A 20474-nucleotide genomic window follows, 5' to 3' on the forward strand; every position below is an offset into this window, starting at 1 on the left:
CTCGGTTCAGGCAGCATCACCGTCTGCATAAACGTCTGCACCAACAGGCAACAGGAATGTACGGAGAAGAACCCCAGATGCCTCATGTGTCTTGGATTTAACCCATCCGTATGCTTCTAGGCACTTATAGAGTCACCCCTTAGACCTCTCTCCCCAACCCAGTTGGGTTCATCCTAATGTGGTGACGCTAAAGAATATTTTTCTTTAGCAAATGGAAAATAAAATCCAACAAAGGCGTTATTTTGAAGACCTGCCCAAAACCAGTTGTAAGAGCTTCAAGGCCCCCAGACTCAGGCAGGTGTCCCAGTGCTGGAGGGGATCAGCACCACCATGGAGAGACACGGGGAAGCTGTAACTGGGTACCACGTGTCCCGTGTAGAAATGGCGACAATAATCACTTTGGGAAATATCTGTGAACACTGCAAGGGTCCAGTTCTGCACAAATTCCACTGGCACAAACGTGGACCAACTCAGACGATGGGGCAGTGTTGTAACGGAGACTCGCAGCTTGAGTACTGGCCCAAATCTGACACAAATCAGCCTCTCTGTTCTTGCCGTTGCTTTGGCACCAGCCGGGTGAGGCAGGGTTGCTGCTACTTCTTTACCTGGAGTTTGAGCCCAATGCATTTCTTCGTGAGCACTGCCACTCTCAGCACACGCAAAGCCTCCGTGCAAGAAAGCCACAGCTTGAAGAGAAACGCTCCAACGCACTTAAAACCCAAGAGAAACCAAGATTTTTTTTTTGTGCCAGCTGTGCTCCTCGCAAGCCTTGCTGCCCTCCCTGGGGTCACAGCCCTGGTCTGCAGCTGGAAAGACTCTCTCCCCTCCCTCTCACCACAGCACTTTCTCTCCTGCTGCAAAAGGCCACCGCTGCATCTGATATGGCTGCAATGGGGAAGCTGGAAGAGGCTGAAGTCCATGACACCCTCCTAGGAAATGTAGGCTTGCAGAACACAAGGGAGCTGTGAGAAAATATTGGTCATCAGGACAGCATTTACGTCCATGTCAGCAGCCTAACCAGCATCAGCTACCTGGTGGGCATCACAGAGGGCCCCGCAGATCAGATTTGCAAGAGCCCCCTGGGACAGTTGCTGGCTGGTTACAGGGGGTTTCTTCCACCGGGAGTTGCATGGCATGAAAACAAAGGTTTTAAAATTAAACAGGTAAGAACCTGAAGCTGGTGCACAAGCTGAGCAGAAACAGGCATCAGAGCCAGACTGAGTTCACATTACAGGGCTCTCCTCCACACTGGTGGCTGTCAGCCATCGCAAGCGAGATGTGAGAGGTGAACAGGACACACAAGCCTCTTGGTCCTAAGGACATCTGTCAAGGGAGTTATTGGCTACAGGCATAGGAAGTTTGTACCGCTGTTACCCTACAGAAGCACAAGAATGCAGATGAATATCAAAGCTACTTTGATTTCGGGGACATTTTTAGCACAACACTTCAATTTTCTTACTAGATTCAGCGGTACCAAGACTCTTCACTGGCACCTTCCACAAGTCATAAATTAGCGATAGCAGTAAAGCAAGGCAGCCATTCCTGGGCTGAACCTCCTGCAGTAAACATGACAATCACCCCCTAGCCCCTTAAAACAAGCATCCTATATCTCCAATTCAGACCTGACAGCTGCAGAGTACCAGCCCTCGCTGGGATGTAGGCTCCGGGGGGAAGCGTGGAAGATGGACCCCATTGTTTCCTGCAGATGGGACAACTGCCTGTGACTATGCAGGGAGAGAGAGAGGTTGCCTTCACCTCTGCAGGAAGCCAGCTCCCAAACTTAATAAAGGTTTCTCCTTCCAATTGCTTCACCGAATATGAGAGCAACACTTGCTCTTGTAACAAAATGTCACCCGCTTTTCAAGTACAAACTAAATGAGCTTTCCTGAGAAAATAATTGTCAACTATTACAAGGCTACTGTTGGAGCTCAAGAGGACTGTCAAAATACAAAGATGTACCGCGTTCTTCCTGAATTGATACTTCAGACAAAACCTATTTGTGTTTTGAAATGTGGCACTAGAACAATGACCAATTGTTTCTGTAAAGTTTCAGACTGAGACCCATGCAAACATTTTCTAATAAAGAGCAGCATTTCTTTGTTGTTCATGGAAATGCTGGGAAAAAAACCCCACCCCAGGTGATTCAGTTGGTCTCAGCCTCCGCCAGCAGAGGAGTCTCAGCGCATCTCTCGTCAAGCCCACGCTGGAGAACACGCAGCTCTGGAGCAGACCAGGCAACTCTACACTTCTGCCAGGGAGTCATCCCCAGGGAACAGCCCCCATTTTCCTAAGTTCCACCTTCTTACTCCTCATCGCAGCCTCAAATCCTACACCAAATACAACTTACTTCTGCTGCTTTGTTGAAAGCAGATTTTTAACAACTGTTTTCTCCACAAGAATCAATTCTTCCATCTCTTGCCACTTTGAATTTGAGTGCTACTTGAGATAGGAGCGCTCCGAAGGACGAGCTTTGCAACACCCACACGCACAGCCAGAATTGCGTCAGTGACAGCCCAGAACTGCCTCATCACCGTTGCCCCTATAGCGTCCAAATGCCTCAGGCCCATAACTTTGAAAATTCCCTAGAATGCACAAGCTTGGGGTAGATTTTCTCCAGCCATATTGAATTGAACTTATGCTGCTGGACTCTCCTTTTGTTTACTTTAAGTGTCTGGTCTTTTCTGTCATCGGTCTGTTTTGACAAATGTCTGGATGCAGCACTTCCTGTGTACTCCCATCTCCCAGGAAGGCAACGTATTAAAGCACAAACCAGTTCCATCCTCTGCTGCGAAACGTTTGCAGCATGTGTTAGCATGGAAGACTACATCATTCACTGTCACCGCTTATCCCTCGGCCTGAATTACAATCAGGCACTGTGAAACGCAGCTCTAATTACGCTGTCTAGAATGGCTAGGCCACTGTTCATTAAAAAGAAAAGTCAAATTACTGAATCCCCTTCTCATCAATCTCTGCCGATAGTTACTCCGATGATCTGGGCAGCATTAAGCGAGGCTGCTTATGAAAAGCAGAACCTGGAAGATGGTTGCACCTAGGACACGACTGCTTTTCCCCTGCGAGTCACAACTTTAAAAGCGTTGGAGATGGAGAGTAGCAAAGCAAACACCAGCACATACCCTCATGTCAGAAAGCAAAGGGGAAGACTTCCCAATACAAATGAGAGGAAGATGCAGCAGCCATCTACTTACCGCAAAGCATCCAAGATGTAGTTCTGTCTAAAGAGAGGACATCCTTCAAGCCACTGTGGAGAAGCCGCTCTCAGAGAGCCAGACCAGCACGGGAAGGTTAGTGCCAGCCAAGGCAGTCTAGATGGCACTAGCTGCAGCAACATGGCAGGAACGGCAACTCTTCCCCAGTGCGCAGCCGCCTGCGTCTGAACAAGGCAGGGGTGATGCCCAGTGTCAGACCAATCCAGGTAGTCACCACATCCATGCCCTGGCCTCGCAATCCTGCCCGAGAGCTGGCCGGAGCCTTGCGGCACCTCAGCAACCACCATTTCTCATCCACACGCTAATCCTCAAAATAACACCAAACTCCAACTTACCAGTTTCGGTGATGAAGCAGGTATATATTTTTTAAATCTTAGAAAACTTAACAACATATAAGACAAAATTCTATTCTCTACCTCTTAAATTATATTTCAAGTACAGTTCTGCAACTCAAAACAGAAAACAAGATGAAGAGGATCTGTCTCCAGGCCAGTGATCCAGAGCTAGAAAGCACTATAATTAGAAGCAGTACTGAGATTGAAGACCCCAGTTTGTTTGCAAAACTAATTAGCTAATGTTATTAGAAAGCAACAGAGAATAAGCAAGAGCAGAATCGGACTCTACAGCTATCTAAGCAAAGGACAGTTTAATAACTGTACTTAGGATATGTTTAAAAAAAGAACAAATCACTTAATGGATTAGATTTCAGCCTGGGCAATATTCATACATCTCTGACTTAGCAAAATGGCTTGAAGAAGAGGGTTTCATCATAGTAAACACAGCTACTTCACAGCAAGATTTATTAATACATCCAAAAGAAAGAAAGAAAATCATTTTGTCACACTATATACAGATAATACATACAGTGTTTTATACACATATTACATCAGTTTTTACACAAGAAAAATATACATAAAAATGTAAACTTTTGTATACAAAAACCCTTAAACAAATTAAACAAGGACCAGATAACAAAAGGAGACCAATCTATTAATCATTTCATTGATTTTTTTTTTTTAAATGGTAATACAGTACATTCATTGAGAAGTATGAGGAACATGTGAGCCAACCTTTCCTATTTAAAGGGAAAGTACAAATGCAAGCTTTCCTACCCGCCCCTGGAATGCTGTCCGTGAGCCTCCAGCACTAGAAGCAGTAGTGGGAGTTGCTATCGCTGCCGGGGACCCTGTAGGAAAGGACCCTTCTTCTCGGGCATCCCCATGCACTGCACTCTCCGAAAGCGACACATCTGCAGAAGCAACCTGGACTGGGCTTTTTGTGCGTATTAGCTAGTCTTCCAGCTAATACCATGAGACGGGCTTGCAGCAATGCAAGTTTGTATGTTCCCTTTAAGCAGTCATTAAGTGGATTTAGCTTTGCTGGAGTAAGTTGTTTATTTTTCCCAATGTACGGTATGCTGGACACATGTGTCGGGGATGAGAGGGAAGAAGGAAGGGGTGTAAGAGACTGCTAATCCTTGCTACCATGCAGTTACTTCAAAATCAGGTACATTTGCAAGCTACAATTCACTGGTTCAAAATACACTGCCTCACCTTTGCTTTCCCACTGCAACTTGTTTACATTTTAAACTCTAGTGGCCAAACAACTGTACGAGGCTCTTTGTTACAAGGCTGTTTCTGATATCAAAGTGTGATCAAGCTACCTTTAAAATGACACCAAACACAAACTGCTCTGAGACAGCCTTAAAAAGAGTGAGCATTCCCTCTAAGCACTTCAGATTGTCCATTTGCCACCTTCTCTTTTACTAAATTTAGGATATTTACCCTTAACTGCAAAAAGGATATTGGTTGAGATTCTGACGTCTGTTTTGTTCCACTTGCAGATAAACAGTTTTGGGAATTGGAGGGGGAAAAAAAACCAAACCCAAAACCCCAAACCCACAACAATAAACCCAAACCCTAAAACCTCAGCATCAAATAAGAAGGGAACTACTTAATATGTTGGTGAAAAAACAGTTGCAGAAACTCGTTGGAAACAAGCAAACGATAGATTCCAATGAAGGCTTCTCACATTAAATAAGTTAAGGACTTGTTACAGACATCTTGAATAAAAACATCCATCCTCCACAAAGTATGTTAAAATGTAACACAATAGTGATGCACTGGTATTTCTCCTGAAAAGGACAGAAGGACATGAAATCTCCTTAGTGATATCAGGACTATTGAATGTAGGAGGCGAACAATGACTTACGAAAGTAAAGTAATGAGGGGAAAAAGCTATGTAAAAGAAACCATGAATCATTAATTCTAATTGGACAAAAGGGGGGATGGGGCAGAATGCGATTACAGTATGCCTCAGAAACCCCTGAAGGAAATAAATACTTAGAAACTTGTGTTTCCATTTCTTTCTCATGTCCACCTAAGTGACAGTGAGAGTAAGGGCTTGTCTGCTTGCTTTTGGTTTTCTGTTTTCTCTTTTTTTTTCTCTTTTATTTTTTTCTTTTTTTAAATAACAACCCTTCTAGTAAAAATTTAAAAGACAATTACAAATGGCTTTAGATAAGTAAGAGTCTCCTATTTAAAATAAAACTTTGATAACACATTTCTCCATTCCTTCTATATAATGCAGCTTCAGTGAAAATATGTCATAAGGGACAGCAATTTGCAAAAAGTGGGGAAAAAAAATTGCCAACCAAGTTTCATAACATATACACATGTATATGCAGGACATCTACACACTATATACATATTTAATATAGGTATGCATGAGTATATATCAGGAGAGAACCAACAGGTACGTTCTCCACATACATAAACTGAAATAGTGTAATATGTGTGTGTGTAAATACGTATTATACACACACAGTACACAGACATACCCATACACACGCCCGAACATATGTATTATAGAAATCGTCATGTATGATTGCATGAAAGCTGAGATGGAACAGCACACCAGTTACCTTTTTCTAATAGAAATGCAAGGAAGACAAAATTCCATGGCTGAATCGTGGCCAAGAAAAATCATGCCATATCCATATTGAAAACGTGGAATGCAGTAAGGCTCGATGACAGAATTGGAGCAGCATTCTCCACTGAAACTGAAGCCTAAGTTAGCCAGGAGTTTCAACAGTGCTTAAATGTGACTGAGCAGGTTTCTGACAGCTGCTTTCTGCTAAAAGGATATAGAAACTCCATTTAGCCAGAAAACAGGAAATAAAATACTTAAACCCACAATTTACTTGCATAAGCAAAATCATCCAATACAAAATTAGTTGCAAAGTGCTAGCATGTTAATGGTCAACTCTGCAGCTCATTTTAAAATCTGTTTAATGGTGAAATGTAATGAGCTGTGTTTCTCTTTATATGTTTGATGACAGCCTCGCTGCTCAGAACAGAGCACAGGGCTGCCTTCTGCTTAGTGCCTGCATTACAGGAAACACAAACCAAACTCTCTTTTTCTCCCTGGGGCTGAAAATTGAAGATAATTTTTGGTGGGTTCGTTTTTCTCATTTTGAACATTTACCTCTAAAATACGACGCTGGGTTAACCTTTTAATATGCTAGGAAGCTTTGCATCAGGTTCTAAGAAAAGTTTGTGTTCATCGGCAAATCAGCTGCAGTCCTACTCAAGCACAACTGAATAGCTGGGAAATTCTGCAGAAGTTCAAGCGAGAGCTCAGGGCCCAATTCAGCTGCCACTACAGTCACCAAGAGAATTTCCCTAATGCATGAGCAGAGCTGGATTGGGCCATTAAAGCTGACTGCTGCTAGCAAGAGAAACTGTAGAGATGTGGGGACAAGGAGGAGCTGGAATGGAGGCAATGGAGCAGAGAAGCAGAAGAGGTCGGCATTGCAAGAGGCCTCAACGAGTATTAATACAGAATAAACAAAAGCAGAAGTGTACCAAGGGATCTCTACCGGAAGGGCTGAGGTAACACAAATCCATGGTGACCAAGCTCTGATCAGGCACTGATGTCATCCAAATCCCTCAGAAGAATTAAAACAACCTTGTTTGGCACAAGTGCTTACCTGTTACACATATGTTACGTGGATAGTCTCTCTCTTCAGCTCACACACTTACTCATGTTACAACTAACATACATGTGTGTGATACAACGTATATTCCATCTATACATCTGTATGCATGTACATATAGATTTAGATTGATTGCATTCATACATATTTATTGTATATCATGAGGGCAAGTCCACATTCAGCAAAGTGCTACCAACATCTCATATACAGATATATCTCTCTGTACAGGTATACACAAAAACGGGTCTATTCTTCCCCAAAAGGCATAAAGATTTATGCTGCTAAGTCCCATTAACACCAACTAAGCAGAAGGAAAGGCCTCTGACAACTTCCACCTCCCTGCCTTGTCACTTGTATGCATATGTGCCAGAAACAAATTGCGGGGAGAGGGAAAGGAGGAGGGATGACTGGAGGGCATCAACATACTGATAGGGAGGGGGGATATTAAAAAAAAATAAATAAAAAAATTAAGATTTGTTTTGCAACTGCTTTAAAAAAGCCTTCAAAAATTCAAATGTCTGTACAATACTGCAAGCTTTGTTTTTCTAAACAGATTTTTAAAGTCACCAGGATCATCATCATTAAACATGATACTGTATGAATAAATAACAAGTAGGTTACTTTCTCCAGCCTAAATAGAGCAGTATGAAGAGCAAGCCAATCTGTAAGAATGTTTCTGACTTCTCACAATTTCAAGTGAGAACTCCCATAAAGAAATCTTCCTTCTCCAACTATGAAAAAAAAGTTAAGTGGCCATAATTAAATTCAGAATTTCACAGCACATGTGAAACTCCCTGGATTGAAAGGGTATTTTGTTCTGCAATCCCACACCAGCAATTCTGGGTCAAAATTAAAATACACGAAGACACTCAGGAAAGAAAAGAAGCTACTTTGAAGACAAGATCCTTTTACAGAATGGAGATCACTCCACAAACAGCGCCCCTTACAACCTAATTAGAAAACGCAAGTACACCGACTGACAACATTTTCCAAGTCAGAGCATAGGAGATTCGGGTATCAATTTGCAAAGATACAGCAATTCCCATGCCTCCCCATCCCACCAAATGCAAACCTTCCCATTTCAATTTCTCCTGAAAAACATCATTCGTTTCTCCCATATCTCCTCCTCCCCCATTTGTTTTATTTAAAGGCTGTCTTTGGGAGCTTGGTATTTTCATGGCATTTTAAACAGGGCTCAATGCAACTCATTTAAAAAACAGTAAAATTGACATGATATCAGAGTTAGCCTTATAACAGAAGATTACGTAGTAGAGAGTTTCGGTTATTTATACAACAGTGAGGACATAACAACCCCCTACTAAATAATCACATTTCTACAATACATTCCATCACCTCTCGACTACTTTTCTCTTTACAAAACTATGACCTACATACAATATACACATTCGTATCGCACATACATCCCCCCCAATGCATATTTTTTGTGTGTATATATAATACATACATGCACACAAGCAGTCTAATCCTATTTATAAGTCACAGTGGGAATTCCTTTGTGAGGAAAGGAGGGGAAAAATTCCTGAATAAGACACTGTAGATTCCTAATGTTCTGACTTTTCAAATTCCAACTCACAGAGCTAACTGGAAATAAATACATTTAAAAAAAAAGAAAAGGTCTTACAAACTCGGTTCACAACTTCCAGCTACAGTAGTTGGATTTTTTAATTTGATCTATTTACCCTGTAACTAAATTTCTAATCATAGGTACAAACCACGGATAAATTATTGCAGAATGTAACACTCAAAATAAAATTTAAAAAGAGTTATAGGAACAGTAATATAAGGGTTAAAAAGAGTTCTATGCTTTGTTGATACAGGATACCATTTTATTTTATTTATATATATATATCTATATATAGATATAGATATCTGCAAGGTAGCAAAGAATAGCTGTACACCTTGACACGGCAAAGATCCAGTGTAAAAAGGTGCTTCACTAGTTTGTTTTTCCAAAAAAGCTTGTATATAATTTTATAGCTATTAAAAACACATATGCAACATAATTCATTACACTCAATACAGCTTTAGTATAAAACTTATAATTTATGAGGTGATGTTAATAGCATAAATTAATATACCATTTCTCTTAAAATCTACAATAAGTATTCTGAAAGCTCATTGGGGAAGGGAATCTTTAAATAAAAAGTTTAAAGCTGAGCGTGATGAAAAAGATTCTGTATGTTGAACTTGAGATGAGAGCCCCGAGAAGAGAAAGAGTCCCTAAGCCAGACACTGTGGACTACAAAACTGAACAAAGATTTCTCCTTCTTGCGCTCTCACTTAGGTGACGCTCTACCTTAAATTATTATTTACTTTTAAAACTATTTAAAGTTTTTTTTTTTTTTGTTAACTGCCCTTATTTCCGCAAGGAATCCCTGAGACATACCCAAAACTGAACAGTGAAGGTCATCACTGTTCAGAGAAACTGGTTCAACCCCTTCTGGTAGGATGTAGCTATTTTGCATGAGAATTGAACTGTCCATCACTTCAGAATGAATCTATTTGCGCCGGAACCAACTACACTGTTTAAGACGCAGGTTAGAGAGTCATTTCAGGGTAAATCAGTCCACTCCAAGGTAGAAGCCAACGCCATCGCAGTTAGCTACATCAGAGGAATCTGCACCAAAGTTAAAGTTTTCCAGAGGATATCTGGGAACGCTACCTATCCAGAGTTCACCTCCGTGGGCACCAGGTGACAATGACAGAAAGCAGGTAAAACATTAGCATTGCCGGACCAAGTTCAACAGGCGTATGTGGTCGATACACGGGTACTCCGGACATCTCACTGTGTGTGTGTTTGGGGGACTAGCAAGGGGAAGGAGTAGGAAGAATGCATTTTTCTACATTAAGCAAATAGAGTTTTAAGGTCAAAAGCCCAAGTTTCACCCTGTTGGCTTCCAAACCAAACTCTATGAGCCAGACTGAAGAGGTACCGACACTTACTTCAAGGAGACAGAAAGTCTTCTCCAACTATTGCTGTCAATCTATGGCCAAGCTCACTTTCTCCTTTCATGCTTCCACTATGTTACATTATTCCACGGTAGCCAGAGGAGGAGTATGTGAAAGCAGAATAAAACGGGGGAAAGCAAAGAACCCAATAATCATGAGAAGTAGCAAAACAGCAAAGGGAAAAGCTCCCAAAACAGTCACTGTTGTTTTTTTTAAAAAGAGGCTGAAGACATGAGTGAGAAATTTGTTCTAAGACATAGATTTTGTAACTCTTTCCCCTCCACCAAACATCTCTTTCCCAACAACAGTGTTTTTGTCTAGTTTTAAAAACAAAACCAAAACTTCACCTGATAGAGCTAAGGTCTCTCATGAGCAGACCCCTCCTAAAGTCCAAGTTTAAGTTTAGTAAACACAAATGTACATTTTTCCACCAACTTACTTGTATTTGGGCTTGCAGGCATTAAAAAGAATAATTTAATTTTTTCTTTGTGACTTTCTACTGACGCACTTCTCAAAAGAACCACCTGTGAGAAGGTAAAGTCTTGCTAAAAACATCTGCACATTCACTGCTAGCGTGTGCACTCCCATGATCAATGTCGTACCCTCAGCATCTAGTTAATGACATATTAGCGTGCTGTGAAACATCATCTTACTCACTGATCTGAGAAATACTTTGATCTATTGCACTGTCGTTTTAGCATCCAAAATGTATGTTATGAACTGCAGGAATCTCTCTTCCTTTTCGTTTTACAGTCAGATTCGCTCAGGATCACAGAAGACTTATGGTTGGCATTACTTACATTGAAGAAGTATCTGAGAATAGGAGAATAAAAGAAAGAATGATGAAGAATGTAGAGAGGAAGGAAATAAAGGCGGTACGAGAAGCACCCCACAACACCCTATCATTAAATGTTACCCAAAAGATCAGAAAGACCTTGTGACCAGAAGATCAGAAAGACCTTAAGATCTGGTCAGCACGTTAGCCCAAAACTTTTCCTTCAGTTAGTATTTCCACCACCGGACCTTGCAAGAGGCCTGCACAGGAGACTCCTTCACATGTAATTGTGAAAATACAAAAGCAAAAGGAAACATCCCACCAGGGAAACTGCCCAGACACACACACACAAACGCCTCACTGCAGAAGATTGCTGCAGGTAAGTTTTCTATTGTCTATCTGCTGAAAGCACCTCCTGCCACCGTCCCTGAGCCCTACAAGTCCTGAAAGATTCAACTGCAGGTAGCTGGCTCTTCTAAAAAATTTTCCCTCCTCCCTGCCCAAAGGCTCATACGGCTGGAGAATTCACCAGTGTATTTAGCTTGCTGCAGCACACAGACAGGGAGAAATACCCCTGGAGCCCTGCTGATGCCTACAGGGAAACACGGCAGCCACAATGCTGCAGGAGCTCAGGGAGGAGCTGGAGGTCAGAAGCAGACTGACAACACACGTACGCAACCAACAGGGCCAGCTTCTCAGGCAAGACACCTGTCCGCTGCTTGCTGTACTCCTTCGTGAGATTCTTCTTTCCTGGCAAGCAGATTCAATCGCAGACTGTATTTAGATGTGGTTTCAGCAAAATGTGCTTCAAACTGAATTTGGCTACTGGTTTGCAGGTTCAATCCTAGGCTCTTCGCCTTGGCCGTGCCCCTGAAGCCAGTGGCATCACACTGTGCCTAACAGCTCACAAGAGAACTTCCCAATTTTTCAACTAATACCCATCCCTTTCTTAACAAAAAAATAAAATAAAATAAAAAAAAGCTCCACTTCCCTTGGCTTCTCTTTGCTATTATGAACGACTCTCCGTTCACTTTTTTCCCTTGCATTTGTACTTCCAATACCATCTCTGACTTTTGCCTGGCAGGCAATAAGCTTCTTGGGGCCTTCCAATGCTTTCCAAATGAGAACTGCAAATCCTCATTTCACTAACCTGCTGAATGAAGTGGGAAAACTAGCTGTTGCCACCTCCTCCAGAGTGCCTGAGGCAGACCTGTAACTGTGCTATCTCTCAGCATTATTGATTTAAAGCCTTTATGCCCAACCACAGAGAGAAGCATGCTACTAACAAGAAGGGAATTAAGCCAGAACTTGGAGGAACTGGAAGGCAGGAGGAGACAAAATAACGCACCTTTTCCATCTTCTTGCATCATACATATTTCTTCGTATATCACAGTAATTACGAGGCCAAAGAACAAATCAACTTTGAGGTATCTAAGTGCATATGGCTCCCCTCAAAGTTGGCGTAAAGTCTTCCTAAGTGAAAGGAAACATCAAAGCGTGTCTTCCACAATGCCTTACACACCAGACCAGCATGAGGCTGTTCCCAATGAGCCTCTGTACGTTGTCAAAGTTCATCTTATGTTAAGTACTTTTGTACAAAGACTAATTGAGGTGCTACTATTACCAAAAACGTTACTGGTATTTTATTCTAAGTCTAATTTTTTTCCGATTCTTTAAAACTCAAATCTTATGTAAAGAAATTAACTATTAGGTTCAACTAGCTTTATTCCATTTGTTAACACGTAAAGGGCACGGCAGGTATCAACCATCTCAAATCAATGGACTGAAATTGCTACACTGGCTCTTTGGTGAAAGGGTGATTAGAGTGCTAATTGCTATACGAGGAGATACTCAAAGACCTTTGCGAGAGAGCATGGGTTCTACTCAGGAACAACATAAATAACAGCCTTGAGGACTGCCTTAACCAGACCTGCGGTATTTCCCAGAGGAAGAGGTGTGAAACATCTCTGGTTGCACATATCTCTCAGATTGGATCTCTCACATCCAACAGTAAGACACCGATTCACTGAAGTCAACAGGTTGTGTGGGCGTAGAAGCCCACCTGGGACGATCCACCTTGTAAAGCTAAGATCAAGACCCGTAACTGCTTGGTAGGCTGTAACCATGAAATCGGCGGCAGTGAAAAAACAGGAGGTGAACCAGGAAAAGGCGAGTGGTGGCCCATTTGAGAATTCTGTGTCAAACAGGACAGAGGGATTCCTATTTCAAATGTATACAAACCGAAGTTTATTTTTAAAAGTGCAGCTTTATTGCAAACTTAGTTTGCTCATTGAAAAATGTTATGTCATCACTTTTCAGCGAAGAGCCATCAAGGGATGTACAAAAATTGATGTCTAAGTGAGGGAAGAGAGTTTATATCCTAGGCTGCCTTAATGCAGGAATGCAGGTACATAATGGCCATCAATTTCAAATGGGAATTATGGACCTGTGCAGCTTTGACAGCTTTTGAAATTCCCTGTCTAAATCAGTGCTCAGATTAGGATCTGAGTTCTGTTCTGAGTTAGACCAGTACAAACTCACAGTGACCTCAGACCAAAGAGCTCCTCTGTAATTTAGACCAATGTGACTGAGCAGAACTCGGCTCTTCAGTTCCTCTCCTCCCTCCCCCCCGGCATTTGCGAAGAAAGAGAAATGTGATGTGGGGCAAATATACTCTGCACTAGCTGCAGCTTCATTAAAAAGTTTGATGGGCACAAGAACGATTTCAAGACCAAAGCCCTGAAACCAATTTATAGAAATTAACATCCTCTAAAATGACAGGAATACACAAGCAGATTAAAGAATTAACCATTTGGTATGCTAGTTCTCCACTCTTCTTCAGCCAATCATCCAAACACATTGAAGAAGGTATACGGACACAACGAAAATCATTTGCAAATCAAACAGATATCTCCTCAAAAAAATATGGGGAACATAATACAAAAATAAATAAACGCCTTGTCAGATTTGCCTCATTTCACAATACCACTGGGCATTCCTCAATCAGCAGGACAATCACAAGCAGGATTTCATAGGCTTCAATTCAACTTCTTTACATGATTTAAAAACATTTAAATGTTACAAACATATTTAAATCACCACTTAAAAATATTCGGCTTATATTATTAAGATCTATTTTACCAAGTATGAAATAAGGACTTCATAACAACAGAAGCATGAAAATCATTTTTGTTTCCTCCACCCACATACACTTGCAATTTCAGAAAAGGACATATGCATCATCCATACTCCTTTATATTTAAGGAGGACAAATCTTTCAAGAAAAGAGGGATAGTATGATTACTATGATAGTAAGAAGGCAAAAGACCTATCCCGTTTAAATTCTGTTCCTTAGCAAGACGGAAGGAGAGGTTTGGGTCAGAGATTCTGGTGTGGGCCTGACTGCTAGCAAAATTAATTTCTATAGAAACTAAACCTCGTTCAATGATCCCTTGCTCAAACAATTTATTAGGTCTCCCTTTCACATGTGCTTGGTATCTCTTAATTTCCTGAATTAGACTAGAATACATGCAGGTAGGATGTTTTACTGTAAGGTAGAATTAAATCTGCCTTCTACAGTAAGAGACTGAAATATGGGACTTCCTATTCTCTCTCATCTGCATCTCAGAAACAAACCAAGAAGAGTACAGACTTGTTATATTAAGTAGGAGTTACTTTTACAGTCAAAGTCAGAGTACAGTAGCAAGTTTGAGCCCTATAAAGTCACAAGCAAATTCCTTTTTTCCCTTCCTGATAAAGAGATGCACATAAACACCTCAGAATTTCTGCTGCTGTTATCTCTTGGATTAAAAACCATAAAATAAAATTAAAAAAAAAATCTAAAAGCTAGCAGACTCCTTTTTTTTAAGAACTGAAATTACTACCAGAGTCTGAATACTATCTTTAGCAGGTGGGCAGTAAAAGCAAAACTGTCCTGCAGACAGAAGGATGTGATTTCTCTTTTGGTTAGCCATGACTGCTGATAGGTACCTGCTAGTTCCTTACGTACATTCAGCTTCCCATACAGAGCATCAAACTCTACAAGTGTCAAAAAAAACTATATGGCTCCCGAGGGGGGGTGGGGGGGGAAACAAACCTATCGAAGAAAGTCTCAGTAGCTAGACATAATTTGAGAAATGCATCCATCTGAAATTTACTAAAGGGTCTGACCTAGACTTGTGTGGATGGGCAGAATACCAACCAAATTCTTCCACCTTCAGCTGGGAAATACCTGTCAGCCTGTCAGGCAAGGAGCTCTGGACAAAGCCACACTTGAAAAGGCAAATCATCAATGCTACAAGGCCACAGTAATTCAGCAAGGGAGGGAATTTCTGCACAGGAATCTTCACTAATCCATGATCTATTTCAATCCTTCTGGTTTTCTTTCTTTTTTCCCTGGGCTAACTTCGTATCAGCCTTCAGATTTCTGAGCAACCAGTCAACTGATCACCTTGCTGCTCAATGAATTTAAAATCATCATAATAAAAAAACCAAAAATCAGCATGCAGTAAGAACAGTGACCAGTTCTGGAAGGGGACAACTCCCACTTCTCCACCAAAAGAAGAAAAGGAACTGCTGCTCCCTGCACCCCAAACACACACACGCACACAGAGGAGGTCAAGAGACTATTTTAAGAAACTGTCAAACTCATCCTTGAACCATGATCTTGATTTAGGACTTCAGTGCACCATTCTCAAATCAATGCGTGCAGCCAAGTTTTCCATGCCAGATGCTACCTCTGGAAAAAAAGTAAATAATAATAATAATAATAAAAAAAATAAAAATCAAGAGACTTCTGCCCACTGGAAAACTTTCTACCAGATGCTAAAGGGATGACAAGCACTGATCCGAACCCTAGGAAACAGTAACATGCATCAGTAACCTGAGGTATCTTCCCATTTCTAGGTCTTACTGCTAAGATCAATTACATCCAGTAACTGTGCTGTATCCTTAAGGAATTATTGGGGAACAGTGAACCTGCCTGCAATAAATGAGCACCGGTGCGTAACAAGCACATGTGAACGCTACAGCAAGGTTCACAGAGGGCTAACCCTGGTCAGTACTGAAGCAGGGGGGTTTTCTTCTCAACCCCCTTATTAAAAAAAAAAAGGGAAGGGAGGACAGAAAAAAATAAAGAAAAAGGAAAAAAGGAAAGATAGAAAACACAGGTCCCCCATCTACCTGCACAGAGCCAGGCAGACAAGCTCAGCTGGAGGTGGTGAAGGGCGCGGATGCATTATTGGTACTGGTAGCGGTGGCACCGGTCACTGCGAAGCCCGTGGGAGGAGCTATGGAGCTGTGGCTGGGCTGCAGGTCCTTGGGGATGCCACTGTGGGAGCTCAGCTGGTGCCCGAAGGCTGCGCTGAACTGAGGGAGCTGTTGTTTAGGGGAGGTGGAGGCCATGAGTTCAGCGGAGGCAGGACCCATGCCACTAAAACTGGTCTGCGGTAACCCCGGAAGCACACTGGAGCTGTTGGGGGTCACAGTGGCGAAGGCAGGCTGTGTGGTCTCTGAGTGCGAGGTGGTAGGTGGTGTGGACAGGGAGGTGGACAGGAGGTGTCCATCTGCACCAAGAAGGTTGCTAAACGGAGAGGGGTCCCCAAGATTGACAGGAAGATTTCCCCAGTGAGTTCTGGGGTTGACCACCCCACTAAGTGGCACATCCAGCTGAGTTGGGAGCAAGTGCTGTGCCATCATGGGCATCTCTGCTGAGAAGGTAGCTGCCAAATTATCACCAGAAAAGGATGTGGTGTGAGGGGATGTGATATGGTCACTGTAGGGAGACGGCACATGCTCACTATCATAATGGCTTCCATGGGGTGAGGAGTGTGAATGGTCACTGCTGTATTGCTGTCGTGAGGTGATCAGGTCATCTGCCTTGCTCAGCAGCTGGGCAGGGTGGGGCCTCTGGGAGGCATGGCTGCCATCATGAAGTCCATGAAACTGTCCTGGGAAGGCTCTCTCCCCAAGGCCACTCTGGCTTATCAGAGTGGCAGAAGTAAGGCCGACGTTGGCTGGGGCTGAGAATTGCCCCTGGATCTGCCCTGCCAGGGGCGTAGGTGGGTTGGACAAGGTAGCAGAACGGAGCAAGTTCTCATCCAGCTCCAGACCGGAGAAATTATCATGTACTATACGCCCATTCAACAGCTCCCCCAGATCCGTGTTAACCTCTCGACTCAAGGACTGCATTCCTGGAGCTCCAGCACCTGTAGAGAACACCCCTATCCCTCTATCTGACAGCTCCTGAACTGGCACACCATCTGTCTGTGTAAGTACTCCAATGGTACTCAGGCACTCAAGAGAAGTTACAGCCTGTAGGGCCCGTTCCAGTTCTTCAGCCTCTTCTGTAGTCGGAAGGAGATCTCCATTTTTACCTGCAGAAACAGGGACACCAGAAGTTAGCATGCTCCTCTCATGTGAGCCTGGCACTGGCACTTTAAGGATGCAGATGTACAGACAGTTCAGTACAGAGCTGCAGTGTATGATGACCTTCCAGAATGGCTTGCAATACACAGATTTCATTCACCAGTGTTCACTAGGTAAGCACGGTAAGAAAAATGAGAAATTACACCTTCCTCTTCAATGGAACTCCCTCTCTCTGCCCTCCTCTTCCACATACTACAATATAAGATGCCTCCCAAACTTACTAGACTCAAAGTAAAAAATGCTTAAATACGATTTTCCTCATGCTGCAGTAACACAAATATTCCAGAAACTCCCTTCTACTTACCACATTACAGCCTGGACCTAAAATTTTCACCGTCAGTATAATTTAGCTTAATTTCGACTCAAACACAGTCTGACGTCACGTCATATTAGAAAATGACCAAAGAAATCATATACCCCAGCTCTGGGCTGTTCTAATTTCTTTGTTATATGTGATAGGTACAGAGCTTTAGAATCCAGAAATTCAGGCACAGTTCTGATCAAAAGCTAGTTTCAAAAATGTATTTAAAGATTTTGTTCTCACTCTCTTCTCCTTTTATCAAAGGCCAACATTGACTGGGAATCCAGCCCCACTCAATGGCAGAAAGATGCCATTACTGAAAATACGCTTCATTAAACTGCAACACTGACAGGCAATAAAAATGTAAAATGAATTATTAAAATACTAAACCAATTAGGATTTTCAGAGCAGTAATTATAAAAGCAAGCAGAGAACTACACACACCAGTCTTCTTAAAGTCTGCTTTACTTCAGAGCTCACAAACAAACAACAGAGCAAACACACGCTTCCTTGTTTAGAATTTATTACCTCTGTAGGAAAGCAAGAAACCCCTCAAAATGCATTTTAGAAACACTCACTTCTTCATTTCACTGACTGTGTTCACGTTAGTATAAAATAAAATAAAATGGTACCTTCAAAGAAATCAAAATCTTGCAAGTCATCGGGCAGCCGCGGCAGAACATCAGAGAAGTCCTCCTGATTCAATTCCAAGTCATGTGGAATGTCTGTGATTTCGTTGGCGATATCATCAGGCAGCTCATCGGCACTCAGCTCTGGTGTGGAGGGGCTCCTGGACAAAAAGTACCATTAGTCCCCAGTGTTCAATTCTGATTCCTCTAAATGACAACTATGAATGCATGTCCACCAATAATGTGTATTTCCATCCCCCTCCGCCCCATCACATAGGGAAAAAATGCTTTTAGAAAGTTTCTTTAGGAAGCTTACACTTAGGCTATTGATTAAATACATAAGATGGGGCATTAGGAGCAAGACATTTTATCCATCAAACTCAATAACTGCTGTAATCTAAAATGACCCACTCAAGGTTTTTTTCCAGCAGTCACTCGGAGATGCAATTTCTAGCCCCGCTCCAGATGCTGATCAGCACAGCAACACCACACCTTTCTACAATGCTCATTGACAACATTCAAGCTAGCAGTGGGCAAACTGGGGCACGGCTACCACTGACCGTATGTGGGGCATCTCTACTGGCAGTGAGACACTGGCAGGCATGGTGAGGTTCCCTTGGGGCACTGCAGGAGGAATGGGTTTCTGGGGCCGGCGTGGGCCTCGCCTTCTCTTCTTCTTGTGTTTTTTGGTAAGTGCAGGTGGCTTCGTTTTTTTCCTGGGTTTCCTCTGCTGCTGGTGCTGAACTTTACGGGAGCTGTCCCCTCTCAAGAAATTGTCCTTTGGGAATAAAACAATAGCATATTAAGAACAAGTATTACTTTCCTTGCTTTTTGCCCTGGCCATTCCACAGACATCTCTGTTCACGTGTAATGCAAGGGAGACTGCTAACTTACACCCAGGCAAGGTTATGAAAATTAAGTTGTTTCCTTCCTCACTGATCCCAATGGCAAAAATCACATAGACCAAATTATGAGGTATGCTCAATAAGAGGCTGTGCAGCGTCACTTTAAAAATCATCATAGCAAACCCTAACTAAATCAGTGCAAAACTGTATCCTTTGGCAGCATTCCTGCAAGTATTAAAGACAGAACACTTGTGACGCGGCGATAATGGGGGTAGTGTTCAGCAGCTGAACCCAGCATCTTCAAGCACCCACTGCCAAAAAAGGGGGACAGCACTGCAGAATTAATACTGTAGGTCTAGGGTAAGGATGTGGGTAAACAACTAAGGCCTCATTGCTTTTGAAAAGCAACCATTGACGAATTAAAAAATAAATCAAACCATCATCAGTTTTCAGTTGCCACCATACTGGGAATGGCAGAAAATTGCATACGCTACAGAAGTAAACCTTGAGACACACTGAAGATTGCCCAGGAGAGGGGGAAAATCCCATACAAATCTCTGTAGCACAGACCCTCACGTTCTAATCCAGAAAACTCCATAATTCACAAGTATTGGAGAGGCTGGACAAAACAGTAACAATAAACCCACAACCACCCAACAACAGAACAACACAAAAAAAAGGCAGTTTTACGCCTAATGCCTTGAAGGAGGGGCAAGACAGAAGCGGGTTTGTGAATTATCCTAAAAATTTTGTTCCGGAAGATGGGACGCATAAAAGGAGAGCAGAGGACTTTATCTTAATTTCTGCATTCTCTCAACTTGTAGTAGGCCACTGCTTTTCCTCTGGGATCCACAGATCCTTGAAGGAGGTTAAAGATAAATTCTAATAGTCATCAAAAGGTAAATAAAGCAAACCAATAAACCATTATTTGTATGCTGGTAATTGCTATCTACACTTCCTCTAGAAAATATTTTGGGCCCCATGTACTGAGACTGCTTGAGATGCAGTGTTCTTACCATACCACACTCGTACTATATTCAGATCCAAGGGCCAGGAGTTACCCCAAATAAAATGACCGCAGGATCTCTCACAATGATTTTCTATTTCTTGATTCAAGAGAGGAATCAAATTTCTTCCAGTGAAGGAAATTCTCATGCACACTTTATTATATCCTCAAAATTATGTAAAAGATTTTCACAACATACTTTATATAATTGGCAATGTTTGGCATGTTTTACTCTCTTCAGAAATATAAAAGGAAACAAGCTCTTAAGTTTGTAAACTTGCTAGTTGTCAAGCAAGAG

At 42.2% G+C, this 20474-nt stretch overlaps 1 protein-coding gene across 8 annotated transcripts in view; it reads right to left on the reverse strand.

The window, feature by feature from the left end:
- Nucleotides 1-2949: 2949 nt before the first annotated feature.
- Nucleotides 2950-20474, reverse strand: part of INO80D (INO80 complex subunit D) — a 47081-nt gene continuing 29556 nt past the window's right edge. For 5 of the 8 annotated variants that reach the window (XM_054208874.1, XM_054208870.1, XM_054208872.1 and 2 more), the window contains 3 exons: nucleotides 18886-19103; nucleotides 18329-18486; nucleotides 7357-17343 (listed from right to left, as the gene is read on the reverse strand). In XM_054208874.1, coding sequence (XP_054064849.1) covers nucleotides 16175-17343; nucleotides 18329-18486; nucleotides 18886-19103 — 1545 coding nt within the window. In that variant the 3' untranslated portion in view covers nucleotides 7357-16174. Of the gene's footprint in view, nucleotides 6363-7356; nucleotides 17344-18328; nucleotides 18487-18885; nucleotides 19104-20474 lie in introns of those variants that run through there. The other 3 variants (XM_054208877.1, XM_054208876.1, XM_054208871.1) reach the window with 3 other exon arrangements.

The sequence above is a fragment of the Rissa tridactyla genome, chromosome 7, assembly GCF_028500815.1.
Source record: "Rissa tridactyla isolate bRisTri1 chromosome 7, bRisTri1.patW.cur.20221130, whole genome shotgun sequence".
NCBI lineage: Eukaryota > Metazoa > Chordata > Aves > Charadriiformes > Laridae > Rissa > Rissa tridactyla.